This window comes from Lagopus muta, chromosome 1 (assembly GCF_023343835.1).
Source record: "Lagopus muta isolate bLagMut1 chromosome 1, bLagMut1 primary, whole genome shotgun sequence".
NCBI classification, from domain to species: Eukaryota; Metazoa; Chordata; class Aves; order Galliformes; family Phasianidae; genus Lagopus; species Lagopus muta.
Window position 1 is genome coordinate 24,316,607 of NC_064433.1, and position 14,517 is coordinate 24,331,123.

At 39.8% G+C, this 14,517-nt stretch overlaps 1 protein-coding gene across 8 annotated transcripts in view; it reads right to left on the minus strand.

The window, feature by feature from the left end:
• ST7 (suppression of tumorigenicity 7) overlaps nt 1-14,517 on the minus strand; it is a 135,124-nt gene that overhangs the window by 23,140 nt on the left and 97,467 nt on the right. For all 8 annotated transcript variants that reach the window (XM_048946758.1, XM_048946810.1, XM_048946792.1 and 5 more), the window contains one exon: nt 5,506-5,620. In XM_048946758.1, coding sequence (XP_048802715.1) covers nt 5,506-5,620 — 115 coding nt within the window. The remainder of the gene's footprint in view (nt 1-5,505; nt 5,621-14,517) is intronic.

Consider the following 14,517-nt stretch of genomic DNA (forward strand, 5'->3'; position numbering starts at 1 on the left):
CTCTCCCTCAGCTTGTCTGCAGACTCTGGTGTTTAAGTGATAGGCCAACACTTGCCTTGTCAGCACAGAACTCCCCCAGATCTCTGCACCTGCAGACTAGATTGTCAGCTCTTGCACAGGTGGTAGAAGGAATTCCTTGTGGGAAAGACTGAAAGTGGTCTAATAAATAAATATGTGTCAGCTGGATGAGTGACGACAAAAGAGAGATGCAGTCATCTATTAAGACACAAGTATTATGTAAGGATGTGAATTAAGCTGATAAAAATGGTTAAGACAATAGCAATGGGATAGAATTCAATAATGGAAAATATTAACTGAACCTCAGGGGAAAAACACTTTGTCAGAAGATCTGCTGTCTTGTGGCATTATCTCCTACAAGAACAGTCATTGCCTGGGCCCTTTCTCCGCAAAAAAAAAATGTTAGAAACAATGTTGGAAGGAGCAAAACTATGATCACAACAATATAATGTTTACTTTGGGCTTGCAACAAAAAGCAGTTCTGATTTTCTGTAGCTTTGACACTCTTCCTCACTGGTGGGAAACATCCCAATCAAACAAACACTTAGCCACAGTGTACAGTAAGGCCTTCATTTTGATTCCCTGAAAGAACAGGAAAAGCATTTCAGCACAAATGAGGAGTGTTCTATTTTGCCATGAGCACAACTAGCTCTTCAACTGTTCAGATAAGGACGTATCTTGAAGTCACTGCTGGTTGTAAATATGTCATAGCTGAGATGAACATCTTGGTGGCCAGAGCAGGTGTCTATTCCCTTGACTTTACTGTGCTCAATCTTATATGCATCTAAAGGGGAAGGAACCGTTTATCCTACAGAAGATTTAAAAGATCAAGATCAGTGCAATTAGTTCAGAAGCCTCAAACGTAATCATACAGCTAAAAAGCCAATCAGTTGGTAAGGACAGAAAACTGATGGAAAGACCAAGTAACAGGTAGCAAGTGATTTTGAGATAAAGAAACCAGTTCTCAGATGCAGAAACTGAAGAAGAAAACATAAGGGAAAAAAGGACAAACCATTCTCCTGATACTCCTGTTATCCAAACTGGAAGTATTACCTGATTTGCATTTGAGATGGTAGAGTAGGCTTGGTTTGACTTTAACTAAGAGGAACTTAACATCTCTCTTTCAAATAAACTGAACTATTACAAAATACCATGAAAGGCTGCTTCCATACTGCCACTTGCTATATCTTTAACTCAGAAAAAAAACCTCTTTCTTGCACTAGAATGAAGAAGAAACATCAAGTTAGCTCCACCAGGTAGAAAATCTCTTCAGTAGTATCAGACATTATCATGGTGAGTAACGAAACTGATGGCCTGCAGCTGTGATCTCAAATATGTATATATACACAAAAACTCTAGAGACCACAGCTGATATAAATGAATACTCCATCTAATTAGTTGATTATCTATTTACAAAAGAAACGCCGTGAAGTTTGATGTAATTAAAATCTACATATTTCATAAGTTGTAAGGACACAAAAAGGACAGACTATAAAAGTTGAATAACCCTGAATGTGCTGCATTCTAGAAAACTTATTTCTCTACATTAACTACTTGGATTTCGAAACAGTAAAGGTCCAAATTCCTTTTATGCTTGACTTTCACAGGAAAATCTGTCAAACAAAAAAAATTCTGCAATCTATACTCCAAGACTGAATAAGAATACGATCAATTCCTGATCATCATGCATATTCCAAGACAAATACGACTGTTCCTAATTGTTTATTTCTAAGGTTTGCATTTTGATTTCACACTAAATTAAGAGCAGGATTGTTTGAAGTAAGCAGTTACCAAATAAAAGTGTAATAGTGTGGAGTAGAATGAGAGCTCTTTAAATAAAAAGATAATAATAATAATAAAAAAACACAACAGAAGACAGAAACCAACCAAACAAATCAAACCCCTCACACTTAATTTCTATGTATACTGAGTTCTAAATTCTCTTTTCTAGTGATCCGAATTCAGAACTGTCTATATGGTGATGTGATTCTTCTCCTTTGCAAGTGTGTAAGTGAAAGGAGAATGACGATAAGATGTTCCCCCTGCAACCCAGAAGGCTTATAGTCTCTTTGGTAAAGACCGATGTCAAAGAAATAAAACAAGGAGTGGTTTAGGGAGCTGCATCAGTACAACTACATAAATAGGCCTCTATCTAAATTTTACTTTCAATTATCAGGAAGGTCTGAGCTGTCACACAACGCTCAAGTTACCAGAGAATAACAATAAATGGACATGGCTGTCCAAGGAAGTTAATAAACCGTTTGTTCTAAGCATCACAACAAGCAGCTCTACTCCACTGAAAAACAATCAGTTTAAAAAGCAAGGGAAGAGCAGATAAACATTATCTACTGTGAACACCAGAAGCTTATTCCATCAACATGAGTCTCTTCAGCATCTATAACTATTTCTGCTGTAAATAACACGAATGTGTGTCAAAACAGAGACAAAACTTCTTTTAGAATTCAACAGTATTTAGGTCATCTGCACTCTATTGACAGGCACTGAACTCTGAAACTATAATGATGTAGCTCTGCAGCAGTGCATGACTTCCCACTAATGAGGCCCTTTTTCCATGAATAATGAGTATAGACATCAGCTCTGTTGCCAGGTGCATAATATAAACACTATTTAACACACAGCTTTTGGTAAAGCAGTGTGTCTGCTTGCAGAGGCTGAGGTTTTGCACAATGTGTTCTAATGCTTTAACTCAGGGTGGGAGCAGGCCACTCAAGAAAATAATTTGTTCACATGTTATCGAAATACAATAAGTCAAGTTTGGTCCCAGTCAAAAAAAAAAAAAATACGACAGTGGAGTGGGACCAACAGAAACTGTAGATGGGAAAGCATAAATGAGTTCATTGTTTTATAATCCAATAAATCTTACAACACATGAAGCTGATGAGTTCTAAAATGAGCTGAGACTCCGTGAGATGAGCCTTCTGAGACTCACGAGCTGTAAGAGTCATACTGGTTAAGCCTGTGCTTGTGGAGTCTTCGTGTATACCAGCATATACAAATACCTCTGCTTATATAAGGCAAAGAATTAGATGAAAATGCAAATAGATAAAGTAAAAAGAGTTTTAGTTTGAAAAATACACATCTGATACTTTTATAACCTCAGTTTTGACTAACATCAGATGCTTCTGAGAAAACAAAATTCACCTTCCATAGTTTTATCACCTTCTATAACACAAAGTGCTACCATGATATTGTTTAAAACTAGAGATCAGCTCAGTATGCAAAAGTAGACCTAGCACAGGAGCTTAATCTGAAATTTGGGAAGGCTGATTTAATTCCCTGTTCTGCCATAGGTCTGCTATGTCCCAGAGCTATTATTAGAGAACTACATTAAAGAGTAGGAGGTGTTAAAGTCCCACTGTGCCTGGGGCAGAAAAATAGGCATTTCTATTTACTTTCTTTCTAATGTGCCAAAACACGTGGGGAACTACATCTGCATCACATACCATGTTACCACTTCTACTGCAGATTTTTTCAACCAAACTAAGCATAACCAAGATCTCTAGTAGAGTTGCTACTGCTGCTGGATGGCAGTACTTAAAAGCCCAAGTAACACTTTGATCTTTGCTTAGAATGATTCAACTCCAGAAAGAGCTGAAAACATTCCATGCTGGACTGGTAGCAACAATTGCTAACAGTTGCAAACACTTCCCTTAAAATACCTCAGCTCAGCCATAGGCTGAAATTCGGCAGGTTGACCATGTTAGCAGCAAGTCAGCAGTCAACTGCTAACCTCCTTAAAATTTATCTTAGTTTACTAAGTTATAAAATGTTAGAAGAAAGCAGCTAGTACATATTAAATGGAACCTTTGGCTTCTTTTTTTTTTCATTTATACCCTCTAAAGATTCTTTGTTCATCAATTGTACTTCTTAGTATTATGATGAACTTACACATTATCCTCTTGCCACAGCTCCGTGTAATTATATGGGGCCAAGTAGTGCAGCTCACAGGGAAAACCTTCTGTTTCTATGGGCTCTTATTCTGTTTGACATTTTGGCACTCAAGCAGAGAAAGCTCAACAAAGAGAAGACAGAAGCCACAGAAAAAAGGGGAAAATGGAAAAGGTGGTAAGTGAAAAAGAAAAGATGGCTAAGACAGGAACTGTAAAGTGGGTGAGAAGATATATTATGACCATTCTGAAAAGCCAACCTGTACAGGTACATCTACATGGGGTAGAGATGAAATTGAGAGTGAGTAGCACTGGCTGAACAAGGAGCTTCTGGTAGGAACTGGGAGCAAAAGAATGCAGAAACTTGCTGTGCAAAACAGCTGAAGTAGAAAGAAGTTCAGTAGACAAATAGGAAAGATCAGCTAAAGACAGAATGAAAAGGATGGCAGGTTTTTCAGAAGAATCAAATAGAGTGGCCAAAGTACTTTGAGTATAGGTTCCAGGGCCCATACTGGTGGTCATATTTAAGGAACACATGAAAATCTGTAAGATCTAATAATTAAAAACATTTTAAAGGCTGCAAGATATAGCTAGAGAGTTAATATCAAGATTTAGACTGTTTCACTTAATTCAGTCACTTTGCATACTATCATCTAGTTTTCAGTTGTGTAACTGGATAATACTCATTTCTTAATCTTCCTTGCCATATTCCAGTGCATAGAACGACACTTTTCTGAGGACCATCCAGGAACAAAACAGGAAATTGATGGCTGCAGCATTCTTGGCTCAATTTTTGCAGAACTTACCAAGTGGACAGTGAGTAAAGTGGGGAAAGTAAGAGTGACATTGCTAAGGATGGTTAATGTTGCTCAAGATAACTGGATTCTATTCCTGTTTCTGTCCCAAAGTTTCTACACAATACAAAGAAAACCCATTTAACTTAACAAAGTATGCCATTTGGTGATTTTTACCCAGTCCATTCTCTGTTTTAGGCTGTAAGAAGAGGTGTGACTTAAATGAAAAAAGTGACACATACTGCATTAGGCCAATGCTTACAGAAATACTGAAAATGAAATGAGAGTGAAAAGTTCACCAAGTCCACTGAGCTTTCCAAGTTTTTCCCCTAAGATATGAATTTTGCTACTCACTGGGCTGCTGTGAAGCAAAATCAATTAATATTTGTAAAGTACTTGTATGCAACTTAGTCAACATTCACAAGAAGTCCACGTGGGAACAGATAATCCTGTCTTCAGACAATGTTTGAACAGCATGCAATGAAGAGTTTGCTGAACCTAAACAGTCATTCTTTAAACATCACTGAAGAGCTTCTAGTAAGTGAATTCCATTATTTTGTATAAGGAATAAAGCAGGGTTGGCAGGAAAAAAATTTAATGCATAATCTTTGGAATAAGGGCTGTGTAAAAGGATCTAGGAAGCTTGTGTGAATCACCTAAATTACAGTATTTCTTAATTTTTAAAAGCTTGACTAATGAATAATGCTTTTGTGTGCTTTAGAAAATAGAAAAAAATACAGATAGAGAAAATAAATGTATACATATATACATATATATGGACTTACCATCATACTTCGCTAAGACTGCCTGGACATCCGCATATGCTTGCAGCTCTAACAAAGCTTCTAGCAGGTTTTCATGGATATTGAACATGCTGAGAAGAGGAAATTCCTTCATCAACTAAAATCAGTAACACATGAAAGGGTTAGATTATTAACATGGAAAATGATTTCTTGCTCAAAATGCACTGAAATAACTAACATTAAGTTAAAACCCCTCTGCTTCCTGTGTTCTTGTCTCTTTCCCTGAGTTCACTATTATCTCAAAAATTTTTGAGCTCTAAATGGACACTGGGTCAGGTTTCTTGACAAGACATGCATAACACACAATTAGTCAAACCCAAGTTCTGCTGTCTGAATGTGCAACTATCATACTATTAACAGGCTTTGTTCTTCAAAATGAAAATGGGTTTTCTTATTGCACTGGATAAGAATCTTCCCCAGAATAACTCTGGTATATCAGTAGTAAGCAATCCAGTACTTCTCTGGCATATCAGTAGCAAAAATAGAAATTACACTGAAGAAAATCAGAACAAAATCAAATGACAGAAGCTTACATACGTGCAGCTATATTTATTAAGTGCATTATGATTTGTAATCATGGATACTTTAAAAAACAATTACAATAATAGCCAATACTAGCAGTAAAAATAAAATAAAAAACCAACAAAAATATAAAAGGCATAGATATACAAATCTAACACTGTGAGTAAAGAATCTGTCTTGCATGGCAAGCTGAATGAATAGAGTAGTTAAATTAATGTAATCCTCTTCCATGTAAGTGCCTTTAACTTTGTGAAATGTCTGAGGAATATCAAGAATTTGTTCTTAGACATCTTCCATTTCAAAGTCTGCACAGCTCCAAATGACAGAAGGTCATTTTCTACTGCATCTCCTTTTTGAAGCCACACTTACTAGGAGCATCATTTTTACTGCTTACATGATTAAACATATGTATATTTATTATCAGAATGGTTCTCCAAAGAACTGAAATGTTACAAGAGCCTTGCTTCCTCACGTCTTCTTTATGGTTGTTCTATTAGTACTGTCTATGTGATGTACGTTATGGATGGCCATAATGCTCCTAGTCTTAACGGCTGAAGATGAACCTGTGAAGATGAACCTGCACAGTTTGCAGGCTTTCCTTCTTCAGTTTTCCAAATAATGGACTTACTATTCGCTTGTCTTTATAAAGAATTTTGACCATTAAAAAGTTTGTATACTTGCTCACGAAGAAAAATAACTGCAGGTGAAAATTAACATAGCTGGATTCCACAGTTATGGATCCAGCACGCAGTTTATCTCTTTTCATTCTTGTCCATGCTCACTATTGCATATTTAGCAGTCGAAACTACTACTTGGCAGGAAAAATCATGACAGAATCTGGTCCTACGTAAAAAGTGATTTAAAGTACAGAATGAACATATTGCAAACAAGCCCCTCCAAGGGATTAAGAAAGATTATCCCTGCTCACTGGGAATGAATAATGGCTGGCAGAACAATCTTCCCTCCATCAGTGAAGAAAAGGGAAGAGCTGCAGCTAGTTACAGATGTACTATGGCCGGTAAAAGTTCCTACTCTGGTTCTCTTTGCTTCTCACTGACATCACTCACTGATTTTTTTCTACTTTGGTTCTGTCAGAGTGATAAACCTCGCCTAAGACAGCAGCGGAGTAAAGGTCACCGCTTGGACTAGAAGGCCTCTGAATTTACACGTGTTAACAGGGGTTTCAGCTGGGAAAGGTCGAATGTTAAGAGTCTGAGTCAAAATGAACTCAGTTAAAATTCAAGCTACAGAATTAAAACAACTCTAAATAGCCACTCAACTATTCTAAACTTGACTGTGCACAAATGACAACACAACTGCTGTGAAAAAAAATTAAATAAAGTAGAGGATGAGCTCATTATGTCAGTATATAGCTTTTACTGCAAATGATTTTCAGTCATGGTGAAGACCTAGTTTTTGAGAAGCTTCCCAGAAAGTAAAGCCAATTAGATGGAAGCACAGCACAACAGGTCACGATTTAGGCCTCACGGTGAGAGGAAATGCTGGGGAAGTTAAAAATAAAAAGCCCCAGAGGTGACAGCATCTCCTGCTGGGCGCTGAGGGCAGGCCAAATACCGCGTCATGTTGGGGAGCAATGGAAAGCTGACTGTGGGCCGGCTCCGCGCTCCTCCTTCACAGATGGGGAGCAGGGCTGGCCCACATTCCACACAGAGCATTAAAGACGGGCACGCCATCTGGGAGGGTGAGGTGAGGAAGGCACCCTCATGTTCCAGAAACCCTCGCAACACTGGGCTTTTCTTTGGACTCCAGTTTGAGGCATGTATTTTCTGCGCTGTTACGAACTGGAGGAATTGTGCAGCTTATCAATTTTAATTCTTACTATCCTTGCTGTAACAGACAAATGTCGACATTTTGGTGGCAACCACTACACTCAGAAGACAAGATAAAGGCTCTACTGTCACTTTTCTCTGCACCTTACTATCTCAAGAGACAGTCACCAAATTCAGCGCTCGAGATTTCTCACCAAAGCCACTGAACACTGCTTAGGACTGAAGATGTCATTCTAACACTTGAGTTAGTTGGACTCTTGGCCAGTATGAAAGAGCTGCACTTCTCTGAGCTAAGCTTGTTTTCATACCACATGAAAACCAACACAGCATGGCCATGAATCCTTAAAATATAGGATGATTAAACAGATATCAAATATCATACTAAATATATGCTCATAAGGATTCTATCTGGAACTTGCATTGGTCAAAATGTTTTCTCTAGTGCATTAACCCATATTCTGTTCCAATTGCTCTGTGAATGTGGGGGCAAATAAATACATCAATAGTGAAACACTTATTTGAAAGATTCATTAGCTATACTGCAAATAGACACAAATGGTAGCTTTCACAGATAAGTCATTATTGTTATTATTTATTTTGTAGACAAATAACATTCTGGGAGTATAAGTTTGCAGAAAAATTCTGGAAATAAGACTGACACAATTGGAGATCTTATCACAAGTCCCAGGAGGGCTATATTTCCAGACTCACCCCAATCCATATTGCAGGGTGTAGGTTCAGTGATTTTGTGATGGATATGAAAGAGTGATGATGACAAAAAGTGCTTTACGGTACGAAGAAATCCCAATCTGATTTACTGGATGAGGAACAAGTTACATCTCCCAAAGAAGACTTTAATGAAGAGGACTCCCTTCCCTGAGAAAATTTCCATCATCAGCATTTTCTCATTTAGATATAATTTTTAAAACATTTTAAAGGAATGTAGCTGTAACTGCTATATCTGGTTTTTTTTTTCCCTGTGATGACAATAACCTCATGTATCAATTAGCAATGGCACATTATTTGTGTAGGGAACAGCTTTAAGTTATAGTTTATGCCTACGAGTAAGCCATGGGACCTGAGAGAATACAGAGGTGGATAAATGAATGATCTTATACATAACCTGGTGTTGACACATTTATTCTCTATTTGCATTGCGGCTTACAGATGGCCACATATTTTAAGGGCAGTGCACACAACCATTCATTGCTGCTCATGCTCATACATTCACAAACATAAATATTTTAAAATCAATGGTTTCAAGTGAATGCATTCATAAATATGGAAAGTAAATGCACTTTACAACGAAGAAACAGCAACAAATAAGTTCAGTGGAAACAGTGAAATGACTTCAACTTTAGCTCCCATCTGTTACCACCGTGTCTATCTGAAATGGTAAAATCTGTCTCCTAAAAGAGGATTGACTGAAGCTGCCATCTTCCAGGTGTGGCTATCAACCACCACTGAAAACACAAGCACACAGCACAGACAGTATTGTTAATTTCATCAGTACTTTGCATAAGCTGTTTTCTGCTATATGACTTACAATCTGTAAGTGCTGTTAACCAAAGAAAGCAAAAAAGGCAAAAGATCAAGCCATTTTTGAGCAGATGAAAAAGAAAACCTAATTTTCTAGGACTTTATTACCTACGGCTGAAATTTTAGATGTCTTAAACTTTGTCTGAAGCTTGCCCTAGGCTTGAGGCATTTGAGACATGTCACTCCAAATGGACTCAGTGATGTCTAATAGAAAAAAATTATGTTTAAGGTTTTCTCTGGTCAGTTGACCAACATGATCTTTTTCCTTTATTCAGCTACTTTTCCCACAAAAGCTGCAGAAATGTATTATGTTTAACATTCTGTTCTGCTCACAAATTTCACTGAATCTGAATGATGGCTCAAACATTCCTTCTATAGAAATTGAGATTTGATTATATAAACTTTATTCTCTTAGAACATCAAGCTAAAAATGATCTGGTAAAGAGAGTTGTTGTACACACTGTGATACTGAAGCTATCTGACAGCCAACCAAACACACTAGAGCTCATTTGCCAAGTCGGAGAATGGAGATCAAAAACCCCTGGCCAGCTCACCTGGCAAGGAGAGAAGAAATGTCAGCAAAAGTTAGCACGCAGAAAGGCTCCAGTTCACATTAACTTTGGGGTGGAATAGTTATAAAATTCAGCTGATATTCAACTTCTAATTTGGCAAATGCAAAATTAGCTCTAGTGTCCCAAAATATTTATGGACAATGTGTCTTTTGTTTGAAATAGGATCAGACATTAAAGAGAGAAATATCTTACCCACTATGTAAACTCTAAGGAAATGTGCTAGAACATGAGGCCTGTATGTTCTCTCTTAACTGGAGGATTAAAGACTTCAGAGTAAGACTTCAGCACTTTAAGGAATATAATTATGAAAATGCTTTTACTTGATCTATGTAGTAAAAATGCACATTCCAGGAATTAAGAGAACTTTAAAGGCAGATGTGGCACGAAACCAGAAGAGCAGAAGTTGCTCCAGATGTACATTTACTACTAAATAATCACATCGCATAAAAGCAGTATGAGAAACTAATAATTTTTGTTACATCAACCATCAGCATAAAGCATGAAAATGAAGTCATCGCTCATAGCCCTCTTCAGAAAAAAACACTTCATTGACATCATCCTCGAGTACTTTGCAGGAATTTTCATAATTTTAGAGGTAGACTCTGAAATGAAATTAAAAGAAGGAAATGATCTAGTAGCTCAAAAACGGGCTAGGAGATTCTGGAGAGATGGATGAACATAATTAAAGGACATACAAAGCCCTTGGACAAGAAGTGATGCAAAAGGATTGACAAAAAGGAGTCCAAATTAGCAGAGTCCCTGTAAGACTATGTGACTGTGTTCTGAGTTTGTACTCTGCCTTAACAGAATCACAGTGTTGGAAACTCTGTACATAGAAGCCCACTCCCATAGGGCTGTAGCACCTCTCCTATGAAGACAGACTGAAGGAACTGGGCTGGTTCAGCCTGGAAAAGGCTGCGAGGAGATCTCATTGTGGCCTTCCAAAGGAAGTTTATGAGTGAAATCAACGTTTTTTACAGGGGTAGATAGTGATAGGACGAGGAGGAATGGTTTCCTCAAGGAGGAAAATCTGTATTAGGTGTCAGGGGAAAGTTTTTTATTGAGAGAGTGGTGAGGTGCTGGCCCCGAGAGGTTATGGATGCTCCATCCCTGGAGGTGTTTAAGGCCAGGTTGGATAGGATTCTGGGCAATCTGGCCTAGTACTGGCTCTAGCAGTTAGTAACCCTGCCTGCAGCAGGGGGGTTGGAACTTGATGGTTGGTCCTTGAGGTCCCTTCCAACCCAAGCCAATCTATGATTCTGTGAAACCCTTGGATATATGCATTACATATGATGAAAAATCAAATGTGGTTGCCTGTTCCACACAGGGCTTGATAATGCAAACTATATGCTCAGCAAGATGAAGACACATTTCAACAAACTGTCAGAAAAAACTGACACTGCAGTATGGCCTTAGCAGAGGAAACAAGTATTCTGCTCTACGGGACATATGCTCAACACACAGGCATTTCATTCCATTTGGGTGCAAGATGCCCTTAAGTGTATCAGATAGATATTGTGAGAAAGGTCAAATGTTCTGCTGGAAAAATGCGTATTTTCGACACATGCTAAAAAGTCCATCTCTTATTGTAGTTGCCCAGCTGTAACAATTCGAAACACAGTTTATATGAAAAGCATTGTTATCAGGCTTAAGTGACAGTCACCAAATTTCTAGGTTTGAGGGTTTTGCATAGGATCACTGCCGACAGAAAGTGAGGGGTCTGACTCACATGCAGGTAAAATGAATGGATAAACAGCATTAGGGCAATCCCAGGCATCTCTGTTTTACTTTAGAGTCCATTCGAATGAAGGATATTCTACTGTTATTGCAGAATTTGTGTCTGAACAAGAATTAACTGAAGACACTCTTATGTAGTGGAGACTGGCAAATGTCATGATTCACAGGAGTAGAGCTTATCTAAAATGTAAAAGGTAGCTCTCAGTCTCTTGAACTCAGAAGAATTTTTGCTTCCACTTTTAATAAATGACACTTTGAACAAATGCTACAGGTTTTAATAAAGTTAGCATTGCATTCAAGGCAAAGAAGCTCGCTTTGCCTGACCTGTGTAACACATGCCAAAGACTGACTCACTAATCCTTGCCTAAAGCACAGAAGAATTTGGGACAGACAGTAGGCACGGATGCAAGCAGCTGCAGAAGTTGCATTGTTAAGTTGCTAGGGATCATAACATCTTTATTAGCAGTCAGGATTCTTTTCTTTCACAAAGCTTGACAATACAAGGTGCAGAACACTGTTCTGGTTCTGTGCTCCCCTTGCCCGAGAGCAATCAGCAACGCACACAGAAATACAGAATTCAAGAGAATGTTAAATAGAAAAGAGCATTCAAAGTCAAATACAAGAGGTTGCCAGGGAAGCATGCTAGATTTACAGAACTGGCACACCAGCAAAAACCACTAATGCTGTTGGTCATACAAAGATAAAAGCCCAATCTACCCGTATCATCAGAGTTGACTTAGCACATTTGAGTACCCTGTTGATGTCTCCATGTGACAATACCTTTTAAAACACCTGAAAAGTTCAGGGCTGCACAAGTCTTTAAAGAAGTTATCATGCAGCACACCGATAAGCACTCAGCTCTCTAACAGTGCAAGCTGCACTGGCACTGATGGTTCCTTGCTGTGCTTTGTGACACAAAATATGCATTTTAGACACTGCAGTTGGTGACTGAGACAAACGTACAAACATACCCAAGTGAAATATCATGGAACAGATCCTCCTGGACAACATGCTCGGTCACATAAAGAATGAGCATGTGATCCGAGACAGCCAGCACGGCTTCACCAAAGGAAGGTCATGCCTAACTAATCTTGTGGCCTTCTATGATGGAGTGACGGCATTGGTGGACGAAGGGAAGGCGACCGATGTCATTTACCTGGACCTGAGCAAGGCCTTTGACATGGTCCCCCACCACATCCTCGTCTCCAAATTGGAGGGAAGTGGATTTGATGGGTGGACGACCCGATGGATAAGCAATTGGTTGAAAGGCCGCAGACAGAGGGTGGTGGTCAATGGCTCTATGTCCAGGTGGAGGCCGGTAACAAGTGGTGTCCCCCAAGGGTCTGTCTTGGGACCGGTGCTCTTTAACATCTTTATTAATGACATCGATGAGGGAATTGAGTGCACCCTCAGCAAGTTTGCTGACGACACCAAGCTGAGTGGTGCGGTTGATACGGTGGAAGGAAGGGATGCCATTCAGAGGGACCTCAACAGGCTGGAGGGCTGGGCTCGGGTGAACCTGATGAGGTTCAACACGGCAAAGTGCAGGGTTTTGCATTTGGGCCGGAGGAACCCCAGGCACCTGTACAGGCTGGGAGGAGCGGTCCTTGAGAGCAGCTCGGCAGAGAAGGACCTGGGGGTCCTGATGGACGAGAGACTGAATATGAGCCAGCAGTGCGCTCTGGCAGCTCGAAAGGCAAATGGGATCCTGGGCTCCATCAGGAGAGGGGTGGCCAGCAGGGACAGGGAGGTGATTGTCCCTCTCTACTCGGCTCTTGTGAGGCCCCACCTGGAGTACTGTGTCCAGGTGTGGAGCCCTCAGTACAAGAAAGACATTGAGATTTTGGAAAGGGTCCAGAGGAGGGCGACTAAGATGATCAGGGGGCTGGAGCACCTCCCCTATGAGGACAGGCTGAGGGAGTTGGGCTTGTTCAGCCTGGAGAAGAGAAGGCTGCGGGGTGACCTCATTGCAGCCTATCAATACCTGAAGGGAACCTACACCCAGGAGGGGAGTAAACTCTTCAAAAGGGCTGACAACAGCAGGACTAGGGGAAATGGATCCAAGTTGAAGGAGGGAAGATTTAGGTTAGATGTTAGGGGGAAGTTCTTTACTAGGAGAGTGGTTAGGCCCTGGAACGGGCTGCCCAGGGAGGTTGTGGATGCCCCGTCCTTGGACGTGTTTAAGGCCAGGTTGGACGGGGTCCTGGGCAACCTGATCTGAATGTGGATGTTTGGTGGCCCTGCTAGGCAGGGGGGTTGGAACTACATGATCCTTGGGGTCCCTTCCAACCCGGGTGATTCTATGATTCTATGATTCTATGAAATATCTCTAGCAAGATTCTCAGAGCTAGGTCCATAATAGTAAGAGCTATTTCTCAGCAGACAGGACTGATGCCAGAAATAAAATAAAGTGTAATTTCTGACCCTCAAAGAGTGTTTGGTTTTCTAGCCTCCAATGCTGAGGAAAGACCTGGAGAGTGTCTTCCTAAATGCTACTTGTGGCTAAACAAAGCTGCAAAGGATGTAGCAAGCAGCAACTACACTACTGCCTGGAAACATATACCTGCTAAGACTACAAAGCAGCTTCCAGGGAATTGCAGGGCCACAGTGTAGGAGATAAAAACATCTTGAGGAGAACAGGTTTGTTTCATCTCTCTAAAAAAGAAAATGATTGAGACCTGCTCACTCCATTCATTAGCACGCCTTCTGCCTGCCTCCCTTCTCTTATGTAAACACTCATCACCCTCCAATGAAAGCTTGTTCCACAGCCCAAACCTTCTCCAGAACAATCCTACAAAGCTAGAACTAATTTGACAGTTCAGTTTCTTGCACTG